The sequence below is a fragment of the Bos indicus genome, chromosome 5 (assembly GCF_029378745.1).
Source record: "Bos indicus isolate NIAB-ARS_2022 breed Sahiwal x Tharparkar chromosome 5, NIAB-ARS_B.indTharparkar_mat_pri_1.0, whole genome shotgun sequence".
Classification (NCBI taxonomy): Eukaryota; Metazoa; Chordata; class Mammalia; order Artiodactyla; family Bovidae; genus Bos; species Bos indicus.
In genome coordinates this window covers 82,057,192-82,070,950 of record NC_091764.1, presented here as the reverse complement: position 1 = coordinate 82,070,950, position 13,759 = coordinate 82,057,192, and the positions used below count along the sequence as shown (strand labels likewise).

The following is a 13,759-nucleotide window of genomic DNA, read 5'->3' as shown; positions in this document are numbered from 1 at the left end:
TATTAGAGAGAATGCTTGAACAGTATCTGTTTGCTTTTCTTAGCATTCATCAATGATTTTGTTCTTGTTTAAAAGTGGTGGGTATCAGTCAGATGATCAAAATGAATGAGCCTCTGCTTTTAAGTAGCTTTATTTCTAGAAGGATTTGGTGGTTAGTGTAGTCTGTTCCACCAGGTAAGGGAGGTTGACACATAGCGCTGTGAGAGGTGCAGACAAAAATCAACTCTCCCTTGAAGCTTCACAGAAGTGGTGACTGGTCTTAGAAGATGAGTAGGAGTGTGCCGTGGAGAAGTGGGTGAAGGACTCTCTAGGTCTGGTGGGTTTAGAGAGCAGGCAGAAGTTTGGTGTGGCCAGGGTGTATGACCAACAGGCAGACGAAGGAGATGAGACTGAAAAATCATTCTGAGCCAGGCTGTGAGCAGGCCGTAGGGCTTACTGAATGAGTGTAGATTTGTATCCAGAGGGCAGTAATGACTGATGTAGTAGCATTGGTAGCGGTGGGGATGGGGGGGGATCCTTCCCAGGTAACCCAGTGGTAAAGAATCCACTTGCCAAGCAGGAGATGTGGGTTTGATCCCTGGGTCAGGAAGATCCCCTGCAGGAGGGCATGGCAGCCGACTCCAGTATTCTTGCCTGGAGAATTCCATGGACAGAGGAACCTGGTGGATTATAGTCCCTGGGGTCAGAAAGAATCGGACACAACTGAGTGTGAGCATGCACCGTAGCATTTTACTTGATGTTTGAAAAGGTACCTCTTTCACTGTTGTAGTGTTTATGAAAGAGTAAACCATTTTCACAGCAACTGTCAAGTGTGCTTTCAATAAAATGAACTGTTTATTAATTGATGGGCACATGCATGTTTAGTTGCCTGTATGCTTGGTGTTGTTGGATATGGAGATTAATACCTAAGGAGAAAACACTATCCTTTGAGGAATACTAGTGGAAGCAAGTTGGTTTAGTAATAAATACTATAATATTTAACAATAAAATAAAAGTGTTATAAAGGTTATATAATTTACTGTTCAGTTTTTATTTTTCTCTGCTTATTTATTGTATATCCTTCAGGGCTTTGATAGGCGCTCCAGCAATATGTCAACTTCCACCATCATACATAGTTAATAAACACTTTTTTTCTTGTGATGAGGAACTTCTAAGATCTACTCTCCTAGCAACTTTCAAGTTTTAACTGTGGTCACCAGCAGGCTGTACATTATATTCCTGTGACGTATTTATTTTATAACTAAAAGTTCGTACTTTTTGATCACCTTCAATCATTTTGCCACCCTAAGCCTCTGGCAACCAGCTATTACTCTCTGCTTCTGTGAGGTTTTTTGTTGTTTTTCTTTTAGATTCCCACACATAAGTGAGATCTTACAGTATTTGCCTATCTCTGACTTATTTCACTTAGCATAATGCCCACAGGGTTCATCCATGTTGTCGAAAATGGCAGAATTCCCTTTTTTATGGCTAAATGATAGTCCATCGCATATGTACACACCACTTACAGCTCAGATAGTAAAGAATCTGCCTGTAATGTAGGAGACCCAAGTTCGATCCAAGAAGAAGGAAATGGCAACTCACTCCAGTATTCTTGCCTGGAGAATCCCATGGAGAGAGGAGCCTGGTGGGCTACAGTCCTTGGGATTGCAAAGAGTCGGACACGACTGAGCGACTGTGACTGACTATTCTTTATCCTTTCATCCATTCACGGACACTTAGGTTGTTTCCATGCCTTGGCTATTATAAATAATCCTGCAGTGCACAGGTGCAAATATCTTTTCGAGTTCGAGTTTTCATTTCCTTCAGCTAAATACCCAGAAGTGAAACTGTTAGATCATATGATAGTTCTGTTTTTAGTTTTTTGAGGAATCTTCATACTGTTTTCCATAGTGGCCACACCAGTTTACATTCTCACCTACACTTGTTAATGTCTCTTTGGTAATAACCATTCTAACAGGTTTGTGAGCTTGTACCATTGATTAGTGATGTTAAACACCTTTTCAGGTGGCTCTTGGCCATCTGTATGTCTGTCGTGGAAAAATGTCTGTTCAGATCCTCTGCCTATTTTTTAATTAGATTGTTTCTTTTTTTTTGCTGTTGGGTTGCATGAGTTCTTTATATATTTTGGAAATTAATTCTTTTCAGATATATTTGTGCCTCTTATTTGTCTGACTACATTGCATAGACAGCAAGTTACACTATCTTACTATCTTGAGTACAAAAGTTGCCTTAGTCCATGTTCCATGGATTGACAGCTATTGAAACATTGTGTATTCTTTTGGATATCCAAAAACAGACATTTGAAGTAGTTTTTCATCTTAAAAAAGTAAAGTGACAGAGTTACAAACAAATTCATTTTTCAGTAATATAAAATGTAGCATACTTGTTAAATGTTAGCAATAATTTTTTACTGGTATAGCTTTTTAATGATCTATTAATAAGATTATTAATAATCAACAATCAATAATTATGCCCAAAGTTTAAGAAATGTGTTTGAAACAGTTTGAGGTACTTAATTTTCATGGATGTATGATTTGGGCTATATGTTGATCAGGTTTGTTTTTCATTTGACTATGTGGTCTTTTTCCAAATATTTAAAGAAAATGTGTTGTAATTCTATATTATTTTAGAAGTTATCTACAAAATTTATCTATTACAACCTCTTCATTATATAACCTTTATACTTTCTTCATTCCCCTGAGAAATTAAGACTTAAAGGAGAGATCAAGTATTTTGCCCAAGGTCACAGAGTTTGTGAACCCAAGAAACTCAGACTTGAACTGCAGCTTCAGAGTTTCACATTCTTTTCATGGTATCATATTACTTAGTTTTATTCAACTTCCATGGTAAAATATTAGGAAACAAAAGAGATGAAATCAAACCTGAACTTTAGCTGCTAGTTCTTAAAACTTAACTTTTAATTGAAAATTTATCTGTCTCCATAACTGATTTTCAGCTGGGGCTTTCATCAAACTCACCTGTCAAGCTTTTCTAAGTTACAGATAACTTAGATCTTGCAGAGTCAAAATCTCCAGAGGAGACACCCAGATGTATTTTATTCTAAAGGCTCTGTTGCTGAGCTCTTGATTGGGAATAACTTCCCCAGTCTGAATTTTGTTAGTAAAGAAACTTATTAGAAGGTTTGATATATCTCTTCCAAGACAGTTTTTGGGGACTTCCAGGTGGTCCAGTGGTTAAGACTTTGCCTTCCAGTGGAGGAGGTATGGTTCAGTCCCTGGTCAGGAAGCTAAGCTCACAGGTGCCTTGTTGCCAAAAAACCAAAACAAGAAATAGAAGCAATATTGTAACAAACTCAATAGAGATTTTTAAAGTGATCCACATTAAAAAAAAAAATCTTTAAACAAGAAAAAAAGACAGTTTTTGTACATGTATCTAGTGTTAGCCCTGGGGGTGTGATATGGGCATTAAAATGAAAGGGGCAAGAAAAAAGAAGGATTTGTGTATCATACATACATAGAATGTTTTTTTTCACTTAATGTGGTAGGCAGTATGCAGCTGTTCTTGAGTAGGATGATGATACAGTAAAGTGATACGTCTCATATCTCTTTGCCTTCAGGCAATACTTCATTTTATATCTGATGCTCAGGAGCCTATCATATACTTAAAGGCCATTAAGAAAATTTCCATTCAGTGGCTGAAGTCATGAACCTTGAAAATGACACTTTTTTCTTCCCTCCCTATCTCCCCTGATAAGTCACCAGATCTTTTAAGTTCTAGCTTTTAAACATCTGTTAAAACTATTTTCTCTTCTTTATTCCTACTGCTATTGTCCTGTATGGGTCTTTGTCAGAATAACTATAATAGCCTTATTGATTTTCCTGTCTTATCTATCTTCCATATTGCTACTAAGTAATTGTTCTAAAAATCAAATCTGTTATATCATATCCCTTTATAAAATCCTTCAGTGGTTTCCCATTATGTGGGATAAAATCTAAACTCCTTAGTATGTCTATTTACAGCAATTTACCACTTCATTTCATCAAGAGCCTCTTGATGAAAGTGAAACAGGAGAGTGAAAAAGTTGGCTTAAAACTCAACATTCCAAAAACTAAGATCATGGCATCTGGTCCCATCATTTCATGGCAAATAGATGGGGAAACATGAGAGACTTTATTTTGGGGGGTCCAAAATCACTGCAGTTGGTAACTGAAGCCATGAAATTAAAAGACGCTTTCTCCTTGGAAGAAAAGTTATGACCAACCTAGACAGCATATTAGAAAGCAGAGATATTACTTTGCTAACAAAGGTCCATCTAGTCAAAGCTATGGTTTTTTCAATATTCGTGTATGGATGTGAGAGTTGGACTATAAAGAAAGCTAAGTGCCAAAAGAAGTGATGCTTTTGAACTGTGGTGCTGAAGAAAACTCTTGAGAGTCCCTTGGACAGCAAGGAGATCCAGCCAGTCCATCCTAAAGGAAATCAGTCCCGAATATGTGTTGAAAGGACTGATGCTGAAGCTGAAACTCTGATACTCTGATCACCTGATGGTGAAGGCCTGACTCATTTGAAAAGACCCTGATGCTGGGAAAGATTGAAGGCGGGAGAAGGGGACAATAGAGGATGAGATGGTTGGATGACATCACTGACTCAATGGACATGAGTTTGAGTAAATTCTGGGAGTTGGTGATGGACAGGGAAGTCTGGCATGCTGCAATCCATGGGGTCGCAGAGAGTCGAACACAACTGAGGGACTAAACTGAACTGAACTGAACCAAACCACTTCATTGGGCTTCCCTGTGGCTCAAATGGTAAAGAATCTGGCCTGCAATTCAGGAGACCTGGGTTCAATCCCTGAGTGGGGAAGATCCCCTGGAGAAGGGAATGGCAACCCACTCCAGTATTCTTGCCTGAAGAATTCCATGGACAGAGGTGCCTAGTAGGCTACAGTCCTTGGGGTTACAGAGAGTCAGAAACAGACTAAGCGACTAACCACCACCTCATTACCAGCTGCTCAGGAAATGTAGGTTATATACCCTGTAACTTAATGAACAGAATATGTTCTTCCATAACTTTGCATGCATGTACTGTTCTCTTTGCTTATAATACCTTTTCAAATTGATCAGCCTTGCAACTTCATATGAATCCTCTAATAAACCTCACATGTGACCTCTCTTAGACATCTCCTCGCTTCCTTTTCCCTTCCTCCTTCCACCAGTTAACCTTCCTCTCATTGTGTTTATGGTTATTGCCTGTATGCATGTCTGCCAAGCTCGATTAGACTGTGTGGTCACTGAGGACAGGACAGTGTATTTCATTCATCTTTATATTCCCAGCATCTAATACAGTGTCTGTCTGGCATATTAGCTTTCAGTACATTTTTAAAAAACTGATCTGATTTGAATTGAATTCTTTGACATAACTCAGTTAAAAGTTTAGGTTTGGTAACTAAATTGGTTGTCAGTAACTCTTTAATCCATTACAGATATTTAACCTATTCCTATTTTTTATAATTTTTGAGTAACTTGGATTTTTTTTAATAGTAAAACTGTTTTCCGTTCTCTAGCACAATGCCTTACTTGTAATCATGAGAAGTGGAATATTACAGTGATTCATGTCCTAGGCAAAGGGAGTTATAAATAAGATGGTAGAAGGTGACATATTTGTGTGTTTAGTGAAACAGATGCTTCATTGCCTTCTGTTACATTGGAATTCACTGACCAGTGCATGAAGTAGCTATTGTGTTTTTCTTTGTATTGAATTCATGCTTACAATGAGAAGAAACATCATAGATTGAAATAAATTATTATTTTGTGGGTTTTTTTTTACCATGTTTCTATGTTCCTTGCAACATGTTCTACCACTGAGAAGCGGTATGATTTGAGACAGATTATTTAATTGCTCTGGGTTTCAATTTCCCATTCTGTAAAACAGATATGAATAGTACTACCTCATAGGGTTGCTGTGGAAGTTAAATGAACCAGTATATGTAAGGTGCTTTCTCATCCCATGCCACTTTCCTCACCTTGGCCTTCATTCAGCCCTGAACGTACTAAGCTTGTTCCTGCCTCCAGCCTTTATGGATACTCTTTCCTGTGCTGGGATCACAGCCTTCATCTGACAGCTCCCACTCAGCTCAACATTCCATATACTAGGCTGGCAGTTCCAGGAGAGCACAGTGCCTGGGACAGTAGTTGTATAACAAATATGTACTGAGTGAGTGAATAATAGAGCTGATATGTGGACAAGAGAACAGGATCACGTGGAATAGAAGGTTGCTTCCTCTAGGAATGTAATCAGAGCAGGTTCCCTTGTGGTAGGCAAGGAAGAAAAGAGACCATATATACGTATATGTATTGTATACATACCTAAGTCAGATGGTGAAATGGTAAATGTTTAGTACTTGAGGTATTAAAATTGAAGTCTACAGACTAATCAGACTCTGCCTAAATGATGATCAGTTTGAGCTTACATTGGTTATTTTTAAGTGCCCTCCCCCAACAATTTGAATATCTGTTGTTTACGCTTTAAAATTAATACATGCCAACTACTCTTCGAAAAAAAAAATTCTTTACAATTGCACACTTCAATCCTGGGTGTAATTTCAGAAGCAATAAAAATTTGGCAGTGAATTACAGGTCAGGGTACAAAATTATATATGAAAGGTAATCATAGCTTTGCTTTTAAAAAATGAATTTAGAAGGACAAGCACCGGCTATCAACAGTATTGATTGATTTTCTTCAGACGTCTGAAGTGTCTAGTAATTTGCATGACAGATATTACGTGTGAAAGACCTGTGCTGTGCTTAGTTGCTCAGTCGTGTCCCACTCTTTGAGACCCCATGGACTGTAGCCCACCAGGCTCCTCAGTCCCTAGGGATTCTCCAGAATCCCTAGATTCTGGAATACTGGAGTGGGTTACCATGCCTTCCTCCAGAGAGTCTTCCCAACCCAGGAATCGAATCCATGTCTCCCGCATTGCATGTGGATTCTTTTACCATATGATGTCATTCATCAGAAAGAATTGCCTCTTTTTTTCTCTTAGGCAGAGATGATCACTGGCTTATTTTAATCCAATCATCACTGAGCTGGAGCAGGGCTGGGTTACAGTTTTTTAAGATTTTGTTCACCTTTGTCTCTTTCTCAGGCATTTTATTTAGGAACTTGGTGAGTCTGCTTCCACATCTCAAAGCCTGCTTAAGAGTCACTTGTGCCTTTGAGAAGTTTTGAGCTTAACTTGATAACCTCTAGCCCTTGCAGCAGAATCTAGCAGATAGATGTCTTGAGAGGGAGACTGGTTGTGTGTTTGAAACAGGGCTTCCCTCTACTGGGACTTTGCCTCCTAACCACTACGGCATACAAGAGATTTGCTTTTTAGAAGCTTGATTCAGCCTCCCCAGTTTTCCAGAAGTAGTCACAGAACTAAAACCAGTCATGTTTGGGACTCTTCAATTCCAGTCTATCACACAAACCCTGGATGACAGCTCAAAACCTCATCTCTTTTCTCTTTTCCCAAGTAGAGTCCTTCCATGTGGGCCAGGTGCCAGTCTCATACAGAATTGGAAAATGGTCTTAGGGAAGAAAATGGGTAGGGGTTTTCAGAAGGGCTTCCCATATCCTTGCAGCCTGGAATTCACATTCATCTAGTCCTTGCTGATTCTGAAACTCTGATATTTTTACTGCCTGGCTTTTTTTCCAGTTGAAGCCAAAGCAGAGGCAGGCTGTGACCTGTTACATCTATTTGAAAGTGGAAATCATAATGTAAATTTAAAAAAAAAATTTGGAGTTTTCTTTCCCCTCAAAGATTTTATGTCTATACCTCTTTAAGTGAAAAATATTCTGAAGTGACAAGCATTATGTAAAATATTATTGCTTTTTTATCGTTTACAAAGACTAGAAGATTATTTTGCAATTGCTTTTTTGTTTTTCTTCATTTTCGGATATTTTATTAAGGAGACATTTTACAAAGGTTCAATAACAGAAACAAGTAAGGGTGCCGTTCTCAAGGGTGGTGAGAGTAGGGTGCCATCACACCCCGTATATGAAGGGGGAAGAGGGAAGTGCTGCGAGCTGTGGCGGGGCAGGCCACCTGACGGGCTGTGGGGCGTGGTCTCTGTAAGGGAGAGAGTTGGGAAGACAGCAGTGACCTCACTCTGTCATTCTCTAGGTCTCCTCCTCATTCCTCCCATTAGCCAAACCCAGCCAGGAGCCAGAATTCAAGGGATTCCAGGCAGGGGTCCATTAAGATTACTTTTTTTTTTAAACTTAGTTATGTTTGGCTGTGCTGGATCTTCATTGCTGTGTGTGGGCATTCTCTAGTTGTAGTGTACGGGCTTCTCATTGTCGTGACTTCTCTTGTTGCCAGAGCACACCTTTAGAGTGTGAGCTCAGTAATTGTGGCTCACAAGCTTAGTTGTACCATGGCAGGTAGGGTTTTTCCAGAAGCTTTGGAAATCACTAGTCTTTTCATGACTTCTAAATGGATGAGAAACTATTTATAGCCTTTGTTTATCGCGTTTAGTGTGAATATTTATGCCTGTTGCTAGAAAAGTAGTATGTTTGATTAGGGGTTGCCGCGGTCACCTTTGGAGAGGTTACATAATTTATGGTATATGTGCCACTCTGAACCGTTCCCAGGTGACTGTGACCCTATGTTTAACTTCTGTAATATTTAGTTTCTTATCTGTAGAGATGTTAAAATCTAATCCAGTAGGTCTTAATACAAATTCTATTAATTACTATACACATGTAAGTATTGAAGTACCAGGTACATAGTAAGTATTCAAATTTAGGAGATTGTTACTATTATTATCTTGGAAGTTATATTGAGCTGGGCAGAGTTTGGATCCTAAAGCTAGAATATATGGAAAAACAAGAGTATTGTTAAGCTTGCAGCTGACAGTGACCATTTAGAACAGTAGTAAGTGTACATGTGTGCGTGCTGAGTTGCTTCAGTTGTGCCCGACTCTCTGCGAGCCTGTGGACTGTAGCCTGCCAGGCTCCTCTGTCTGTGAGATTCTCCACGCAAGAATACTGGAGCAGGTTGCCATTTCCTTCTTCAGGGGATCTTCCTATCCCAGAGATCGAACCCAGGTCTCTTATGTCTCCTGCATTGACAGGCTGGTTCTTTGTCACTAGAGCCACCTGGGAGTTGCAGTGTTTTTCATGTCACTGCACACATAGAAAATTCTCTCCTGAGATAAATGAAGGAGGGGGTGCTTGGCGTCCCTGCTCCTCCAGGCTCACTGGGCACCTCGAGTGCCTAGGAATTAGTATCACGGCACAACTGTAAACACATCTTAGAGACCAATGTAGAATTGTATACTCCAAATATAAGGGGAAGATTGAAAATGTTGGAAATTGTTAGTGGATTTAATGTGGTTAGCTCCTCTGTTTAAGCACCTATTTCAAGTCAATTAAGAAAATCCAGATAAACCTAGGTGAAACAATTTTTTAAACAGTTTCTTAATTGCTTACTTTCTAACAGTTCAGAATGAGATGGAGTGGCTGTTTTACTTAATGCTTTATAAAATATGTTCATTGAGCTCAGTTTATTTCACTTGGAGAATTATGCAGAAACTCTGACACTGTCTTGAACATTTAAAGCATTGGCAAGAGTAGATAGGGCCAGTAATGTATTTAATTTAGGGGATTTACTTTGTTAAGGGGCTGACATTTATTCCTGCCTCATATATTACAGTGAAAGCTTGGCAGGTAGCATCATTTTGTCAGTTATTATTATTTTTTTTTAATGTACAGACTTAGAGTTTGGCTGTTAGAAGTTATTTGCAACAAGGTTGTGGGGACAGGGCACAAGAAGTTATTTCATATTCTCCCTGCCCCTCTGCCAAGCCTAAAACCTCCCTTACCAGGGAAAAGGGGGCAAGAGTTGATTCTCAGCTGGATAAGATGTTTCTAGAACTTAAGTGGGAACATTGTCCTCAGCCATAAACTCAGCATACGGAGGTGGGGCAGACACAGGGGAGCTGCGAGCACAGAGACCCCGCTTTGGCTGAGGAATTTGGGAGCTGCGAAACTCTCTATGTCTGTTTGTTTCCCTTGAAGAAGAGAGTCCACAGTTTGAAGGATTAAAGGAGGGTTTCTTCTTGTGGGTCCCTGTGGTGGGGGAGCTTCTTCCCGGGGCTTTAGTGATCCAAGTGGGGTTTGTTGAGTCAGTGGCATCCCCGGTGGCTTGTTTGCCTTTGGCGGGGCTCCTGTGCATCCTTTGAGGGATGACAGATTGCTCCTGCTTTTCTCTTCTCAAGAGCTCTTGGGGCGGGAGTGGGGATGGGAAAGTGGCATGGCTGGAAACTGCCTCCTTGCTAACTCATTTGGTTCCGAGGCGCCTTGGAGCTCTTGTCTGCTCAAGCTGTGGTCTAGCTCAAGAGGAGTTTTCAAAGTTAGAATGTGATTTCTGACAGCCTTACAAACCTGCCTTCGCTTTTAATACTTGAAAAACTTTATAATTTGGGGGGTGTACCACCTTCAAATGTTGTAAGACTAGTGGCTCATTCCATAATAGCCTATGGCTCACAATACTGTTATGTGTTAATTTGGAAAGAATGTGGCTGGTATTTAGCACTTCTGTAAACGAGAGTGTATTACATATGAGCTGTGTTGCTTGATTTTTTTTTCACAGAATGTTACATCTTCATTTAAATCATAAATCTGAATTATATTAATCTAAAATCTACCAGTCTTCCCTAAAATAACATGGTAATACTTTCTGTAAGAAAAAATAAGTGGGATTGAAAATTATTTCCATTTTAGGAACAGAAAGTAACGATAATAACAAAACAAAATTCCAGAATATATAGTCATTAAAAATCACTAAAAGTCACTAAAAATCACACAAACTTTATATTTTTATTTTTATTATAATAATTGGTCTTCCCCTTGTCATCCCCACAGGCATTTACAAAGATAAATACAGTCTTCTTTCAGCTCTCATAGCTTTAACCTCAGAAATGTTTGCTGTGTTAGAGTTTAGCGTCTAGAAAGCTGCAAGGAGTGAGTTTTCTGGGTCTTTTGGGAAATAGTCTTGCTTTGTAAGTGCCATTCGTAGGGCAGATAAAGTATAAATTCTGTGGATAGAATTAGTGAGTGGTAACGAGGTATTCATGTAATACGAGTGTGCAGCCCACAGCTGTTGCTGCAGGTAGGTAGCTGTGCTGGATAAGGGAGGTGAATCAGGGTGAACATGCAGTGTTGACCAGATAATTCTCAAAATCAGAGATTGTTTTTTTTTGTCTTTTCAGAAAACTGAAGAGTGGGAGAAAAAGAAGACTGAAGCAGATATGGAAGAGTATGTATGGAAAGATAGCGCCTCAGAAAAAAACATTCTGGAAACCCTTTTCCAAATTAAAGCTGCTGAGAAAAATACAGAATTAAGTAAAGAAGAGCTCCTTAGTACTAAAGAAGTTGAAGATTACAAAAATTCTGTTGTTAGTCTTAAGAATGAGGGGGACAATGAGAATACCATTTCTCAGTACAAAGAATCAGTGAAGAGACTATTACATTTGATGTGAATTATACAGAAAAATTTCCTTGATTTACTAATTTTATGATACATATGTAATCATTAATTTGATATAAAATTGAAAATGTTTTTTTTTTAAAAAGCCATTGTTTTACTACATTAGAGTTAAAATTATTCCTTTCATTCTAAGATACAAGGGCAATGATTATTCAAAGGTTTTCTTATATACTAGGGCAGTCAGACTAATTTGATTCTGATTTCTTCTGGTCCTAAAGTGTTTGAATTTTATTTCTACCATAACCCTTTATTGTGTATATGTATATATATACACACACACACATACACAATATATTGTTCTTTTGTCACCTGCTCTATTTCTTTCTCTACAAATCAGTACTTACTGGTTGCTTTTGAATAATGATTTTGGGTATTTAGGAAGTTCAGCTCAGAACCCAGTCCCCTGACTGCAGTTTAGTGTTTTGTCTACATAACTACTACCTGCCGAGTGAGGTTTTTGCAGATGCTGATTCTGATTAGAAACAGGTTCTTGGCAGTATTTTCTGACCTAAGAAGTTTGTTCCATCTCTCTGTTCTGGGATCACTTTATGTTGATTCAGTTCTGTTTAGCATCCTGTTTCCATTTTCTTTGGCTCATTTCTCCAAGCCCAAACTTGCAGAAAAGTGGAAGTGGAGGTTGACCGATATTCACCTCTCTGGAAGCCCCAGCTAGAACTTCTACAGCTCAGGAAAGAGATAAGATATAAAGACCTTTAATTGGAATAAATGACATTGATCACTGCCCTAAGAAACATTTCATTCCATTTAGCTGTCAATTGAATACTTTTAAATATATCTGAGTCATTTCTTACCACTTTTAAAGTTGTCAATGAGTAATTTAAAATTGAAATAAAGGAATTACGGAGGCTGTTATTTGCCTAAAATTTAAATTGCTTAACAGAATTTGAGAATATAACATGCTAAAAGGAATTTCAGAACAGTTTCTCAAAAGATGTAGATAAATTGAAGGTATGATTTGGTATTAGCAAGACCAAGAGTCCATAGGTTATGAAGGATAACAGTAGAGCTTCCAGTTCCATCCTCCATTGGATGGAGATAGTGAATAAAAAAGTAGATACAACTGAACTTCTCCTTCTGATTTAAAGCATATGTAAATGTATTGAAATGTTACATTTCTTAGAGACTCAAGGAGTTAAGGAAAACTCAGGTGCTGAAACAGGATTGGAGAAGGAAACATGAGAACAGTAGAAGCTGAGGAGAGGTGGTTATTCGGAAACATATGAAGAGGTGGTGATTAGGGTCCTCAGTCCTGGAGTAATAGTACAGTGCAGATCAAAGCAGAGTAATGATGTGTAATAAAGAATTTGACTTTGCCCAAAGAGAGTCTAGCCTCTGCTGTCACCTTCTGGGAGGTAATCTGTTATACCTCATGAAAGTGTCTTTGTTTAGGGCAGGAATTGGTCACAATGGATTTTAGGGTGGGGCTAGCTACACCTGATAGTCTTAAGCATGCTGGAAAAACCAACCATGTGTTTTAGGGTTGGGGGGGGGCGCTTTGAGTCTATCAGTAAATCAGTCCACCTACCAGCTGAGATCAACTGCTCAGGTAATTGATCAGTCAGGCATATCTGTGTAACAGAGCTTCGACACAAATGTAGAACACTGAGGCTCCGGTAAGCTTCACTGGACATATTGTCCACATATGGTCCACGTATGTCCACATATGAAGCATACTCTGGACATATTGTCACACACTGGTGCTGGGAGAACCATGCATCCTGCTTCCACAGGGAGAAGACAGTGTCTTACAAAGTTGTGAGTGTGAAACCCCCCTGAAATTCATCCTAGGTACTTCTTACCTTGGCTGATTTTAATCCGTATCCTTTCCCTATAATAAACTGTGGCTTCCCTGGTGGCTCAGATGGCAAAGAATGCCTGTAATGCGGGGGATCTGGGTTTGATCCCTGGGTTGGAAAGATCCTCTGGAGAAGGAAATGGCAACCCATTCCAGCATTCTTGCCTGGAGAATCCCATGCACAGAGGAAGCTGGCAGGTTACAGTCCATGGGGTTGCAAAGAGACATGACTGAGCACCTAACACTTTTGCACTTTCATAATAAACTGTAAGTATAACAGCTTTCATTGAGTTGTGTAAATTCCTCTAGTGAAGTACGGACCCTGAGAGTGGTTTTGGGACTTGCCATCCCCCAGACTTAGAGTTGGTGTCACAAGTAAGGGAGATCTTGTAGAAGACTGTGCCCTTAACCTTTGCAGTTTGACTAACTGAGCAACTGACTTGAAGAGT

The 13,759-nt window shown here is 39.2% G+C and overlaps 2 protein-coding genes across 3 annotated transcripts in view; both read left to right on the top strand.

Moving 5' to 3' along the window:
- Positions 1-12,367, top strand: part of MRPS35 (mitochondrial ribosomal protein S35) — a 44,383-nt gene extending 32,016 nt beyond the window's left edge. Inside the window, exon 8 of the mRNA XM_019961408.2 lies at positions 11,217-12,367. Within this exon, the coding sequence (XP_019816967.2) occupies positions 11,217-11,486 (270 nt within the window). The 3' untranslated portion in view covers positions 11,487-12,367. The remainder of the gene's footprint in view (positions 1-11,216) is intronic.
- A 595-nt stretch (positions 12,368-12,962) lies between these two features.
- KLHL42 (kelch like family member 42) overlaps positions 12,963-13,759 on the top strand; it is a 38,130-nt gene continuing 37,333 nt past the window's right edge. For both annotated transcript variants that reach the window (XM_070789915.1, XM_019961406.2), the window contains exon 1: positions 12,963-13,061. The gene's annotated coding sequence lies outside the window, so the exon portion shown is untranslated. The remainder of the gene's footprint in view (positions 13,062-13,759) is intronic.